This window comes from Callithrix jacchus, chromosome 13 (assembly GCF_049354715.1).
Source record: "Callithrix jacchus isolate 240 chromosome 13, calJac240_pri, whole genome shotgun sequence".
NCBI classification, from domain to species: domain Eukaryota; kingdom Metazoa; phylum Chordata; class Mammalia; order Primates; family Cebidae; genus Callithrix; species Callithrix jacchus.
In genome coordinates, this window is record NC_133514.1 from 63,321,096 (window position 1) to 63,336,028 (window position 14,933).

General features: G+C 46.8%; 1 protein-coding gene across 8 annotated transcripts in view; it reads left to right on the top strand.

The window, feature by feature from the left end:
* Nucleotides 1-14,933, top strand: part of ENOSF1 (enolase superfamily member 1) — a 42,786-nt gene that overhangs the window by 16,122 nt on the left and 11,731 nt on the right. For 6 of the 8 annotated variants that reach the window (XR_013525782.1, XM_002757107.6, XM_008979577.5 and 3 more), the window contains exons 3-10: nucleotides 881-996; nucleotides 4,261-4,347; nucleotides 4,675-4,701; nucleotides 7,284-7,356; nucleotides 7,455-7,493; nucleotides 7,915-7,997; nucleotides 10,512-10,546; nucleotides 13,343-13,430. Coding sequence is in view for 7 of the 8 variants with exons in the window: in XM_002757107.6 (XP_002757153.1) it covers nucleotides 881-996; nucleotides 4,261-4,347; nucleotides 4,675-4,701; nucleotides 7,284-7,356; nucleotides 7,455-7,493; nucleotides 7,915-7,997; nucleotides 10,512-10,546; nucleotides 13,343-13,430 (548 nt within the window). In the remaining variant the exon portion in view is untranslated. The remainder of the gene's footprint in view (nucleotides 1-880; nucleotides 997-4,260; nucleotides 4,348-4,674; nucleotides 4,702-7,283; nucleotides 7,357-7,454; nucleotides 7,494-7,914; nucleotides 7,998-10,511; nucleotides 10,547-13,342; nucleotides 13,431-14,933) is intronic. The other 2 variants (XM_008979578.5, XM_078347844.1) reach the window with 2 other exon arrangements.

Sequence of the window (14,933 nt, forward strand, 5' to 3'; positions counted from 1 at the left end):
TTTATGGATTAACAGCTGTTCTACTTATGTGATATTTCTTATGACAACCACAGAAAACGTGTGGGGCCAGGCACAGTTGCTCATGCCTGTAATCCCAGAACTTTGGGAGGCCAAGGTGAGTGGATCACTTGATCCCAAGAATTTGAGACCAGCCTGGGAAGCATGTCAAAACTGTCTTTACAAAAAATACCAAAATTAACCAGGTGTGGTGGCATGTGCCAATCCCAGGAAGCTGAGGTTGGGAGGATCACCTGAGCCTGGGACAAGGTTGCAGTGTGCTGTGTTGTGCCACTGCACTCCATCCAGCCTGGATGAGAGTGAGACCCTGTCAAAAAAGAAAGAAGAGAAAAGAAAAGAAGAGAAAGACACATATTCAATGCAATTTTAAAAAGAATATGCTTTTGAGACTGAGAGCGAGACCCTATCAAAAAGAAGAAAGAAAAGAAAAAGAAAAAGGAAAGGAAGGCACATATTTGATGCCATTTTAAAAAGAATATGCCTCTGAGACTAAGTCTCACCTTGTTGTCCAGGCTGGAGTGCAGTGGCACGATCTCAGCTCACTGCAACCTCCGCCTCCTGGGTTCAAGCGATTCAACTGCCTTAGCCTCCTGAGTAGCTGGGATTACAGGTGTACACCACTGTGCCCTGGTAATTTTTATATTTTCAGTAGAGACGAGGTTGGCCAAGCTGATCTGGAACTTCCGACCTCAGACGATTCACCTGCCTTGGCCTCCCAGAGTGCTGGGATTACAGGGGTCAGCCACCCTGCCTGGCCTAGATTTAATTTTTTCATAAAATGTTCATGTTTGTGATGTTTACATGCCTTAATTTCTTGACCTAATATAAAAGCATAAACAAGAGTTCAATCCTTTTTAAATAGTTGTCTGTGCTGTGAATGCCCTCGCACACCATGTGCTCAACAAGGACCTCAAGGACATTGTTGGTGACTTCAGAGGCTTCTATAGGCAGCTCGCGAGTGATGGGCAGCTCAGATGGGTAAGGGACCTATTTTGTAAAATGCTCATATAAGTAATATTACCAAGGTCTGAGATGTCCTTTGAGTATAACAAATATGAAAATAGAGATGGGTTGGTTTATTTATTTATTTGATATGGAGTCTTATCTATTGCCCAGGTCGGAGTGCAGTGGCACAATCTCGGCTCACTGCAACCTCTACCTCCTGGGTTCAAGTGATTCTCCTCCCAAGTAGCTGAGACTACAGGCGTGCACTACCACACCTGGCTAATTTTTGTAATTTTAGTAGAGATGGGGTTTTGCCATGTTGGCCAGGCTGGTCTCGAACTCCTAATCTCAAGCAATCCACCCCCATTGGCCTCCCAAAGTGCTGGGATTACAAGCATGAGCCACCATGCCCAGCCTAGAGATGGGTTTATAATTTTAAAGTAGAGCATTTTATTCAGCTAAATTTGGGCTTGAGTCATTTAGATTATCAGTATTTTGAGGTAAACAACTCATTTATGTAAGACTGATGATCTAAATGACTCAAGCCTGAATTTAGCTGAATAAAATGTTCTACTACGGAGATGAGGTGCTGAGAGTTGGGCCCTGAGAGCTCTCTCTTCTCTAAGGACCTCATCTCCTCCTCCCTGATTGGAAAGTGGTCTAGAGGATAAAGTACTGAATAAGCAATCTTTCTATGGAGAAATAACGTGAATAGTATTAGAGATATAAGAGAAGGTCATTAAAGAGAAAACAGTGAGAAGAGCAAAGTTAAAAAGATGGAAGACCAGCTGGGCGCGGTGGCTCACACCTGTAATCCTAGCACTTTGGGAGGCTGAGGCGGCTGGATCACCTCGAGAGCAGCCTAACTAACATGGAGAAACCCCATCTCTACTAAAGAGACAAAATTAGCTGGGCGTGGTGGTGCATGCCTGTAATCCCAGCTACTCGGAAGGCTGAGGCAGAAGAATTGCTTGAACCTGGGAGACAGAGGTTGTGGTGAGCCGAGATTGCGCCATTGTACCTGCGCAACAAGAGTGAAACTCTGTCTCAAATAAAAGAAAGGGAAGGCCGTCATACCTTTTATGTGCATAGTTTGGTATTTGAACCAATGAACTATAAATTCAAGGCTTGAAAGAGTGAGGCTCTGGAGAAAGGATTCCAACACAGTAAAATGAATTCAGTACCCTGACCTTTACCTTTGTCCCATGATACTGGGTTTTGTCTTTTCCCAACTTGGCTCAGTCTCCCCATCCATGCACAGAGAAGGGCACAAGAGAATGTACTTTCCATAGTGTCTAGGATTTCATCTTTTACTTTATACAGAGAATATTAAACTTACCTTGAAAGATGTCACCTTGAGGCCGGGCGCGGTGGCTCACGCCTGTAATCCCAGCACTTTGGGAGGCTGAGGCAGGCGGATCACTTGAGGTTGGGAGTTCGAGAGCAGCCTGACCAACATGGTGAAACCCTGTTGGTGAAACCCTGTTCTCTAAAAAAAAAAAAAAAGAAAGAAAGAGAGATGTCACCTTGAAGAAGTTCCCACTGGCTGACTTTCAGCATCAAAATAAACATAATAGCAATGGTTTATAACCCATTGAATAAAATCCATGAATCCATTCAGATAATGAACAATTGGCTGGGTGCAGTAGTTCATGCCTATAATCCCAGCACCTTGGGGCTGAAGCAGGAGGATCACATAAGGCCAGGAGTTCAAGACCAGCCTGGGCAGCATAGTGAGACCCCCATCTGTACTTTTCAAAAATGAAAATAATAAAATAAACTTTTAAAAGAGATAACAACAAGGTCAAGCCCACCATTACAGCTGATTAAATCTAATAAATATGAAAGGAATGATAACATCAAAAAATAACCATAACTGTCATAGCTACAATTAATTGAGGCAAGAGTCGTCAATAGATGCTCAAATTTTAGGACAATAATAACCTCCTTACTTGGAAAAGGAAATGGTAACTTCCCAGTGGAGAAACCAAATGGACACTAAGTTACCCAAGTGGTAAAAGTTAACAACCCTAATAATAAAACAAACACTTGTGTAGTGTTTGTGCCCAAAAATGTATAACCTGAATCTAATCATGAAGGAATGCCAAATTGAGGGATGCTGTGTAGATCAATTGGTCTATACTGTTTAAAATGCTGATAACATTTGCAAACGAAGAAGGAAAATTGCTCCGGGTGAGAAGAGACTACAGAGACATGACAACTAAATGCAGTATGTGATCCCAGGTGGGATATGGATTAGGCTAAAATAAAATACATTATTGGGAAAAAAATGGTGATATTTAATTATGGACTAGCCTTTAGATAAGACTATTCTGTCAATGTTGTATTCTCTAAGTGTGATCATTGTACTATGGTTATATTTTAGAAGTCCTTGTTTTCAAGAACTATATACTGATGTATTTAGGGTTAAAAGAGCTGTATGATATTTTATAGGCCAGGCACCGAGGCTCATGTCTGTAATCCCAGCACTTGCAGAAGCCGAGGCAGTGGATCACCTGAGGTCGTGAGTTCGAGACCAGCCTGACCAACATGGAGAAACCTTGTCTCTACTAAAAATACAGAATTAACTGGGCATGGTGGTGCATGCCTGTAATCCTAGCTACTTGGGAGGCTGATGCAGGAGAATCACTTGAACCCGGGAGGCAGAGGTTGCAGTGAGCCGAGATCACACCATTGCACTCCAGCCTGGGCAACAATATTTGCAACTTTATTCAAATGGTTCAGAAAAAAAGAAGTACATATATATGTGTGTGAGTGTCTGTGCATATATATATATACGTGTGTATGTGTAGAGAGAGGGAGAGAGAGAAGAGAGGAAAAGACAGGTGTTTTCCTACTATTCTTACAACTCTTCAGTAGGTTAGCAGCTGTTTTTTTTTAAAAAAAAAACCTTAACATTTAGGTGGGTTTCTATTGCTGCCTTTTAATTCTTGAAATGTGTCCCTGGATGGAAGACCTAAATATCTTTTTCTTTTGTTTTTTTGAGACACAGTCTCGCTCTGTTGCCCAGGCTGGAGTGCAGTGGTGCAATCTAGGCTCACTGCAACCTCTGCCTTCTGGGTTTGAGTGATCCTCTCACTTCAGCCTCCTGATTAGGGACTACAGGCATGTACCACCAAACCTGGCTGATTTTTCTGTTTTCAGTAGAGACAGGGTTTCACTATGTTGGCCAGGCTTGCCTCGGTCCCAGAGTCCTGGGATTACAGGCGTGAGCCATCACACCCAGACTTCTTTTTCATTTCTAAGAAGTGCTCTTGTGCTTTGCTTCCTAACCAGATTGGTCCAGAGAAGGGTGTGGTGCACCTGGCGACAGCAGCCATCCTAAATGCAGTGTGGGACTTGTGGGCCAAGCAGGAGGGAAAGGTAACTCCCCTCACAAACGCTTCAGAGGCTCCCGGGAACCTTAAGACGCTGAATTTCCCTAAGCACAGGGGAAAGACAGACACATTGCAGGCCCCCAGAAGGAAATACAGAGAATTGCTTGGGTGTTTTTTCTCCCCTGAGAGGTTCTGGCAGTAGGTAGGGAATGGCAGATGGGTGGGATGGTGGAAGGCACAGGCAGCAGTAGAGGGGGGTGAGGGGAACCTGATGGCTGAGAGCCAGTGTTTGCTGCCAGTGCATTTACTGTCAGGAAAAAAATGGGGGCATTTAACACATATGTCTTACAAATCCTTTCTTTTTTACTTCAAGCCTGTCTGGAAGTTACTCGTGGACATGGTAAGTAGAATCTTTAATGTTACAATTGTTTCCGAAAATGAAATGAATTTCATGGATGACTTGCCTTTTGATGATCAGTAAATATATTCAGGGCTGTCTGTTGATCACTATAGTGATGATAAAGCCAGTAAAATATGACATTTGTTTTCTGATATCTGACGTAACAGATGACTGTGCTCATGTAGGCAGGGTGGCACGAGGGGCAGCAGAAGGGGTCCTGCTTTCCTACCGTGTACCTGTAACATGCAGTCCCAGTTCTCTGAGCCTCCGTTGCCTGTGACAAGAGGATCATTCTAACTTCTCCAGGAACCTCACAGAATTAAAGATCAGTGAGAAAAGCACCTCATAAATTCTGAAAAGCAAGATGTTATAAGGTTATGATGATATCCTGGCTGGGTGTGGCAGCTCACGCCTGTAATTCCAGCCCTTTGGAAGGCTGGAGGATGGCTCGAGCCCAGGAATTTCAGGCTGCAGTGAGCTATAATGGCACCACTGCACTCAGGTGACAGAGCAGGACCGTTTCAAAAAAAGAAAAGATACTCTCCAGTCCCTTTGACACCAGGAATAAAATCAGGCCATTGCAGCCTCTGTTGTATAGTTCCAGCAGGGAAGGAGCTGAACACTGAATTCTAAAGATATGCACTTGGCTGTTTTCTTTCTCCCTGACATTTTCATAGCAGGGGTGAGCAACTGGGTGCTGAGGAGGAAAAAACTGGGCAAGTTAAAGGGGAATGAGCTTGAGACCCATGCAGAGCTGGCTGTGAGTCCGGGTTTCACTGCTCACTAGCTGCATGACCTTGAGCATGTGACTTCCGCACTCTTAGCTGCAGTGACACCTGGGTGGTGGTTAAAAACCTCTGGGTCCGCAAATGAAGCCCCTTGTTATTAGTTGGCAGCAAAATTAAGGAAAAACAAAGAACACCATGGCCTTGAAGAGTGTTGGGCAGGAGACTGCACCTCCTCTGGAGGAAAGCAAAGACAGGAGGCTGTCACATCATCTCTGACATGGAACATGGCCTCGGGGCCATCCACAGGGGAAGGACGCAGAACTCTTGAGCCCCTTCTGGACTCAGGGCCAGGGGTGGAAGAGGTAGCCACCAAAAGGGAGTGATTTGCAGGCCACCAGAAATGTGCCTGAGGTCCCACCTGTGGACTGTCCATTTTTGGATCCTGTTCCCTTTCAATGCCGGCACTCTTTTTTTTCCTTGTATTTTAATTTTCAGTGTCTACTGATCAGTGTTTTTTGAGATGGAGTTTTCTTCTTGTTGTCCAGGCAGGAGTACAGTGGTGCAATCTCAGCTCACTGCAACATCCTCCTCCTGGGTTCAAGTGATTCTCTTGCCTCAGCCTCCCAGGTAGCCGGGACAGTAAGCCCCTGCCACCATGCTCAGCTACTTTTTTGTATTGTTAGTAGAGATGAGGTTTCACCATGTTGGTCAGGCTGGCCTCTCTCAAACTCCTGACCTCAGATGATTCACCCACCTCGGCCTCCCTAAGTGCTGGGATGACAGGCACAAGTCACCCACCCGGCCCAGAACTCTTAAAAGAAGCAGAATCTCAGGGTTGAAAGAGCTTTTAGGATTTTTGACAGTTATGGTAGAGTATTATGGATCACTATAAGACCTTAGTGGGAATGGAGCTACTGGCTGTTTTCCAACTGACTGGTCCGTCAGGGTAGGGAGAGGCCTCAGCACCAGGCCCTGCCGAGATGTTGGTGGGTGGTCAGCAAGGTGGGCCACTCGCTCTGGTTCACTCACTCGGTTCCTGTCCGTGAAGCAAGCATCCCATTTGGCAGAAGAAACTCCTGAAGGTCATGCTGCTGGTGAGCAGTGGCCCATTGAAGGACAGCCCTCTTTCCTATGCAGTTCACTGCTCCAGGACTGTCCTCCGGCCTCGCAGCTCATCGTGGACAGCCCTGTGGTGTGGAGCTCATGTGCGCAGTGTTGCCAGGCGTTCGTCTCTTTGCTGAGCTCCTGCTGAGTGTTTGCCTGGGGCCAGGTCCTCCTTCCAGGAAGCCCTGTCAGCTGGAAAGAACAGGGTGGCGGAAGGTGGTGAGGGGTCAGAGCATGAGCATCTGAGGGCTTCGTCAGGGAACAGCGAGGAGCCTCTAAAGGACTCTACACTTAGGCAAGGCAGAGTCAAACAATTTAACAGAGCCCCAAAGGTCCCTGCCAGGAAAGAATGAGCCCCATGTATCACCATAAGCAACTTCTTAGACGCTTAACTCGTCCCTGTCATCCCAGCACTTTGGGAGGCCGAGGAGGGAGGATCACTTGAAGCCAGAAGCTCAAGATCAGCCTGGTTAACACAGTGAGACTCCATCTCTACAAAAATAAAAATAAATTAGCTGGGCATGGTGGCACACACCTGGAATCCCAGCTACTCAGGAGGCTGAGGCAGGAGGATCACATAAACCCAGGAGACTGAGGCTGCAATGAGCTATGATGGCACCACTCCACGCCAGCCTGGGCAACAGAGTGAGACCTTGTCTCTAAAAAAAGAATAATACATAATTTTTTAAAACGAAATATAACCCAACTTAGAATTGATTCAGGCCTCTTACCTTCCTGTCACATTGCCAGGATCCCAGGACGCTGGTGTCCTGCATAGATTTCAGGTACATCACCGATGTCCTGACTGAGGAGGATGCCCTAGGTGAGTTCAGAAGCTTTCTGGGATACACCGATGTGCACGCACAGGAGTGGGATGCTTTGTTGCCTAAAAGGGTGAGTGATGCTTTTTATTTCTTCCAGAAATACTGCAGAAAGGTCAAGTTGGTAAAAAAGAAAGAGGTGGGTTGTAAGAACATTTTCTTCATTGTTTTTGCTAACATTGCCCATTTTTTGAGTGCCCCTGTCCTTTGGGGGTACACACTGTCCTCCCAAATGCCCCATGCTGAGCAGCTAGGCCTTCAGATCAATGTTCAAGTCTGCATGGTGAAGCCTCCTGGGTATGACCTCTGAATGCAGGGTTTGCTTCAACCAGTGCTGAAAGGAAGTCTGGCTTAGGGAGGGTCCTTGGGGAGCAGGGCAGTCTGTGAGGGTATCCTGATCACCTGGGTTTGACATCCTAGTAATTTGTGGCTGGGTGTGTGTGAAAGGCAGGGTCAGGAGAACAGCAGGACTCTCCCTGGGAAACAGCTTAGCTACAGGCACTTCCAATTCCGAAAGGCCCTCGAAAGTGCAAAATGTTGATGCTGCTGTGTTTTCACAGAGGAGCAAATGCTGGCACAAGGCTACCCTGCTTATACAACGTCGTGCGCCTGGCTGGGGTACTCAGATGACACGTTGAAGCAGGTGGGTATTTTAACCTGACTTTGTAGATAGGCTGAATGGGAACAAACCAACCTGTTTTTTTGTCTATACTCACTCCACTCCTCTCAATATCTCACTTCTGACACCAGATGCATATGATTTTCTCTCTCATGCCAACCAGTTCTCCACTTCTCTGTGGACACCAGCTGGGTGTCCTGCTGTTTTACTCAATTCTGACACCACCTACCTGGAGCTAGCCACAGACCCCATGGGTTAAGTGCTAAGTCTTCCAGAACTGCCCCAGGGCAGATGCCAATTGCAAGTCCACATTGTCACCTGTGCTTCTGACTGGCTTTGTCTCTGTTGGGAGGTTCCCACAAACCCCCCTTTGAGTTCAATCATTTGGCGGATTGGCTCACAGAATTCAGGGAAACGCTATGTTTACTCATTTATTATAAAGGATACAACTTAAGAACAGACAAACTGAAGAGACGCATAGGGCAAAGTGTGAGGAGGGTACAGAGCTGCCGTGTCCTCTCCCGGTGAGCCGCGCTCCCAGCACCGCCACGTGTTCACCAACCTGGAAGCTCTCTGAACCTTGTTCTTTGGGGATTTTATGTAGGCTTCAGTGTTTAGGTATGATTAAGTATTGGCCATTGGCCATCAGTTCAACGTTCAGCCCTCTCCGCTCCCCAGAGATCTAGGAATAGGCTAAAGTTTCCAACCCCACAATCATCCCTCTCTCGTTTTTCTGTCCCCAGCCCCATCCTGAAGCTACATAGGGGACCTCAGCAGGGCTATCTCATTCACATACAGAAGACACTCCCATCACTCAGGAGATGCCAAGGGTTTTAGGGGCTGTGTGCTAGGAAACAGGGGAGCAGAAACAGGGACAGAGACCAAATATATATTCCTTCTTATATCACATGGGCTTTATATTCCAGCCTCTCTGGGAGAAATTTAATACTTTCTTGTTCACTTTTCTAAATCATTTGACTGGGTGTGGTGGCTCATGCCTTTAATCCCAGCACTTTGGGAGGCTGAGGCGAGTGGATCATCTGAGGTCAAAAGTTCAAAATCAGCCTGGCTAACATGGTGAAACCCTATCTCTACTAAAAGTACAAAACAAAAAAATTAACTGAGCATGGTTACGTGCACCTGCAGTCCTGCTACTCAGGAGGCTGAAGCAGGAGAATTGCTTGAACCCATTGCAATGGTGACAGAGTGACACTCCATTTAAAAAAAAAAATTTTTTTTTTGGATACAAGGTCTCATTCTGTTTGTTTGTTTGTTTGTTTTGTTTGTTTTATTTTGAGACGGAGTTTCGCTCTTGTTACCCAGGCTGGAGTGCAATGGCGTGATCTCGGCTCACCGAAACCTCTGCCTCCTGGGTTCAGGCAATTCTGCTTCAGCCTCCTGAGTAGCTGGGATTACAGGCATGTGCCACCATGCCCAGCTGATTTTTTTGTATTTTTAGTAGAGACGGGGTTTCGCCATGTTGACCAGGATGGTCTCGATCTCTTGACCTTGTGATCCACCCCCCTCGGCCTCCCAAAGTGCTGGGATTACAGGCGTGAGCCACTGCGCCCGGCCCCACAAGGTCTCATTCTGAAAGTACACGAGCAAATGCAAAGCCATTCACCTTGTGGACCCAGGGACTCTGTGACGTACGGAGTCACCTTGGGCCCTGGAAGGTGATAGTCTAGGGTGTTATTCCCAGGCAGCACAGCAGCAGACCCACTGTGAGATGGAGAAATAATGCGTTTCCTGGGGTGGTTTTGAGGATTCACATACATGCTATAAGTTGTGTCTTGCTCGAGGCACCATGTTGGCACACGGCATGCAGTCGGCACATGGTGGATTTATTACTGTTTCTCTTTACACTGTGCCCACTTTGAGAGAGGGAGGCTGGCTTCTGCATGTTACTCTTAAATCCACTCATTCTATGGATGCCACAGAATATCCTAGCTTCTTTTTTTTTTTTTTTTTTTTGAGACTGAGTTTCACTTGTTACCCAGGCTGGAGTGCAATGGCGCAATCTTGGCTCACCGCAACCTCCGCCTCCTGGATTCAAGCCATTCTCCTGCCTCAGCCTCCCAAGTAGCTGGGACTACAAGCGTGCACCACCATGATCAGCTAATTTTTGTATTTTTAGTAGAGATGGGGGTTTCACCATGTTGACCAGGATGGTCTCGATCTCTTGACCTCGTGATCCACCCGCCTCGGCCTCCCAAAGTGCTGGGATTATAGGCGTGAGCCACTGTACCCAGCCTATCTTAGCTTTAAAAAGAGAGATCAATGCTATATTCCCCTTCCAGGAAGGTTGTGACCATTGAAAAAAATGCTTCCCATAGAGATGAGGAAAGAAAGTCATCCTACAAGTAAAAAGTGATCTCTGTCAGCTAAGCTGTTTCTGCTGTTAATTTCAACCACACATAGGTGTTGCTCTGGTCTATGCTATGATCATAATGCTTGTGAAACGGATCAGCAATGACTGATGTCTGGTCAGACTGAGGGGCCCTCTCCAGTGTGTGACCCTGTGCTCCTTTCCCACAGCTCTGCACCCAGGCACTGAAGGATGGCTGGACACGGTGAGTGTTTGTGATGATGGACTGGACTTTCCCAGTTGGCGGCAGGAGGGACCCAGGCAGTGGAGAGGAGCCAAGGAGTAAAAGGCACCCACAGGCTCATAGGGATGTGTAAGAGAAGTTTCCCCTTAGGCCAGGCTCTTTCTCTAAAGGCAGGATGTGAGTCCTCATTCGAATTCTAGGACATCAGAGTTGAAAGAGGCCTGTGAGATTGTTGATTTCAGGCCCTAACCTAGAATAGAAATCCATTCTTTACCATCAGTAGCAGTGTTGATTCAGCTTTGCATGAACATCTCCAGAGGTAGTGAGCTTAACTTGGTGAAGCACTTTTCATTCTTTGAGGGCTTTAAGTATTAGGTGGGGTTTTTTTGTTTGTTTGTTTTGAGATGAATTTTTTTTTTAATTGCATTTTAGGTTTTGGGGTACATGTGCAGAACATGCAAGATAGTTGCATAGGTACACACATGGCAGTGTGCTTTGTTGCCTTTCTCCCCTTCACCCAGGAGGGATAGCGTGGGGAGAGATGAATTTCACTTTTGTCGCCCAGGCTGGAGTGCAATGGCACAATCTTACTGCAACCTCCACCTCTTGGGTTCAAGCCATTCTCCTGTCTCAGCCTCCTGAGTCGCTGGGATTACAGGCACCCTCCACCATGCTTGGCTAATTTTTGTATTTTTAGTAGAGACAAGGTTTTGTCATATTGATCAGGCTGGCCTCGAACTCCTAACCTCAGGTGATCCACCCACCTCAGCTTCCCAAAGTGCTAAGATTTCAGGTATGAGCCACTGCACCCAGCCAGGTGGGTCTTTAATGTCAGGAACCTGGCCGGGCATGGTGGCTCACACCTGTGATCCCAGCACTTTGGGAGGCCGAGGCTGGTGGATCACCTGAGGTCAGGAGTTCGAGACCAACTTGACATCAATATGGTGAAACCCCGTCTCTAAAAAAAAAAAATGTCAGGAACCCTTTGCTTCCATGTAACTTCCAGCCACAGGTCCCAGTTCCCACGAGCCAGGCTGTTCCTCTTCCACTTGAGTGACAGCCCTCCTCTCCCTCCAGGCCACCTCCTTTCCACACTGCTCATCTGCATTTCTCCCTTCTGACTCTCACATGTGCATGTAAAGACCTCTGCCCATCCTAAGACCTTCTCTGGATGAGCCTTGATGGTCGATGACCCCATGTCCTGACCCAGGGCAAGATGCAGAGGGACCATCATCTCTCTTGACCTGGTCTCCGTGAGTTCCTCAGTGCAGCTCACCATGGCACTTTTTGCCTGTAACATGTCACCAGGCTTCCTATCTGATCTGCAGCCACTCTGGTCTTTGAGCCTTCTGCTACTCAGTGTGTTCTGTGGAGCAGGAGCTCCAGCATCATCTGGGAGCTTGTCAGAAATGCAGCCTGGGCCTCTCCCCAGACCTGCTGCGTGGGAATCTACACTGAAACAGTGATTCCTATGCACGCTCAAGTTGGAGAGGCACTGGATTCTTGTTAGTGCCTCAGCTAAATAAAGGGTTGAGGAGTAAGAACTTGAAGGAGGCAGCATAAGGCCTTGGCATCTCATGGAACTGAAATCCCATTTTGCCTTTCCCCTCATCTCCTGCAAATACTCACTGTGTGATCAAGGGTAAATTGCTCAACCTCCCTGAAGTTCATTTTCTCCCTATCAGTACAAATAATATAAGCTTATGGTTCTCCTCAAAGTTGCCATATCTCAGAAGGACCGGCCCAGGGCAGGATTCAGAGCAGCCGCCGTAAGTGCTGGCTGCTTGCCCTCCCTCTACATACCCGGGGGAGACTGCAGCAATGTATCTGGTGACTCAGAGTAGGCTGTGAGGAGATTTAAAGGGCCTCTTCCCAGCACGGGAAGCCTGGCACCCAGAGCCTGTGGCCAGCCACCCTCTCTGGAGCATCACGGATCATGTAGTTGAAGCCCTCAGATAGTACAGAAGAGAACGGCAGGTGCCTGAGAGCATGCGGCACTATGCAAGCTGGAGCTCTTTGCAAAGCAGCAGGACTTCAGCAAGGCGGTGCACAAGGACAGGCTAGTGTTCAAGGGACTGGTGTCCCTGCAGTGGTGTCCCCTCCTCCACCTGCCAATGCCCACACTGAGGCCAGCAACACCTCTTCGGACAGCAGAGTCATAGAGTGTGGACGTAGAGGCCCATGTCTCAAGAGAATAGCTGGACATCCAAACAGATTAAGGAACTTGGTACAAGTGTCTGGATGCGGTGTAAAGGAGACCTCTACACGGAAGCTCCAGCCGCACTCTGCTGTTCCCCAGTTACGTGACCTTGTCACTTTCCCTCCCAGAACCTCAGGCCCCTGCACTGCAGGGGACAGACCATCCCTGTGGCCTTCCTCTCACTAAGTTAATTCAGGACAGAGCTCTCCTTTGTAAGCCAGACCCTTTCCATTCAGGCTTTCACAGGGTGTCTCACTCGGCACCCCTTGTCAGCCCCCCTCTCCTCTTCAACTCTTACTGTGGCTTTTTTGTTCTTAATTCCTTTTCATGGCACAGCAAAAACTCAGTTAATTGTTTTAAAGACCTGACTTCTCTGGTCTAGCTCCTTAACTCCAGGTAAGCAGATAATTGAAAGTCATTGCCCTGAAACTGAATGAAGAGATAAAGTTCACAGGTTTATTTCAAGTGACTTATCTGAAGATGGGGAAAGGGCAAGAAGTTACTAGAAAACATGGTCTGTCAATTACTGACAGAGACAGTTACTTCTGCAGAAAATCCAGGTGCCCTTGCCAAGTCCAGGTACAGGTCTAAACTAGCAAACCAAATGCATTTTCTAGGTTTAAAGTAAAGGTGGGTGCTGATCTCCAGGATGATGAGCGAAGATGCCAACTCATCCGAGATGTGATTGGACCGGAGAAGACTTTGGTAAATATCCTCTCACTCCACTGAGAAGCAGCAGCCTTTGTCCAGGGCTAAATACAACTTGTTTCAAGCACAGATTAAAGAATATCGGGAATTTAAAAACTTATTGTCAGAGGAAGTAGAGTTCTATAGTCTTGCAGTAGGTGAACTCAAAAAAAAAAAAAGCAAAGGGACTGATAGTTTTACATTTTTTAATTCTGCAGAACTAGTTAAGTAAGTCTGGGGTTAAGGATCTTTACTTGCTAACACAGCTGCACCTGAGCAAAGAGGTTTCCCATTGGTGCTCTGGTGTGTCAATCATTTAATCTCCCCTCCTAGCTCCTCAGGTAGGTGGGTGTCAGGGAGCCATTATTGAAGAAATGTTGTAACTTCAGCTGAGATAAATGTACAGATCAGTCATTTCTGATTGGTATTTTTATAAACCAGTTCTTATGTATAAAATATTTTCATGAAAGAAAGTCACAGTAAGATGTTTTTATGAGATTTTAGAGGCTTTTTGCATAAGTTAAATAGAAATTTTGAGTTCTTGACCCAGGATCACTATTTATACATGAATTAATGCTGTTTTTGTTTTATGAGATCATCCTTATCCAAATAACTTAAGATAAAAATTGATTCTGGGTTGGCCAGGCGCGGTGGCTCATGCCTGTAATCCTGGCACTTTGGGAGGCCAAGGTGAGTGGATTGCCTGAGCTCAGGAGTATAATGAGAGCAGCCTGGGCAACATGGCGAAACTCCATCTCTACCAAAAAATACAAAAAAAGAAAACAACTGATTCTGGACCGAACACAGTGGCTCCTGCCTATAATCCTAATGCTTTGGGAGGCTGAGGCAGGTGGATCACTTGAGGCCAGGAGTTTGAGACCAGCCTGGGGTACCTATCAAGACTCCATCTCTAAATGAAAGAAGGAAAAATATTTAACCAGGTATGGTGGTGCATGTCTGTAGTCCCACCTACTGTGGAAGATGAGGTGAGAAGATCACTGAGCCCAGGAGTTGGAGGCTGCAGTGAGCTACAGTAACACCACTGCACTCCCACATGGGCAGCAGAGTGAGACCTAGTCTCTCTTTTTTTTTTTTTTTGAGACAGAGTTTTCGCTTGTTACCCAGGCTGGAGTGCAATGGCGCAATCTCGGCTCACCGCAACCTCCGCCTCCTGGGTTCAGGCAATTCTCCTGCCTCAGCCTCCCAAGTAGCTGGGATTACAGGCACACGCCACCATGCCCAGCTAATTTTTTGGATTTTTAGTAGAGACGGGGTTTCACCATATTGACCAGGATGGTCTCGATCTGTTGACCTCGTGATCCACCCGCCTCGGCCTCCCAAAGTGCTGGGATTACAGGCTTGAGCCACCGCGCCCGGCCAAGACCTAGTCTCTTAAAAAATTTTTTTATTCTGAGCATACTGTCCTCTGGTTCTCATAGTGTCCTGAGAGGGAGCTCTTATTACTTAGCACATTCTATAGAGACATTTCTGTGTTCTACTCCAAGCATGGTAAGATCAGGG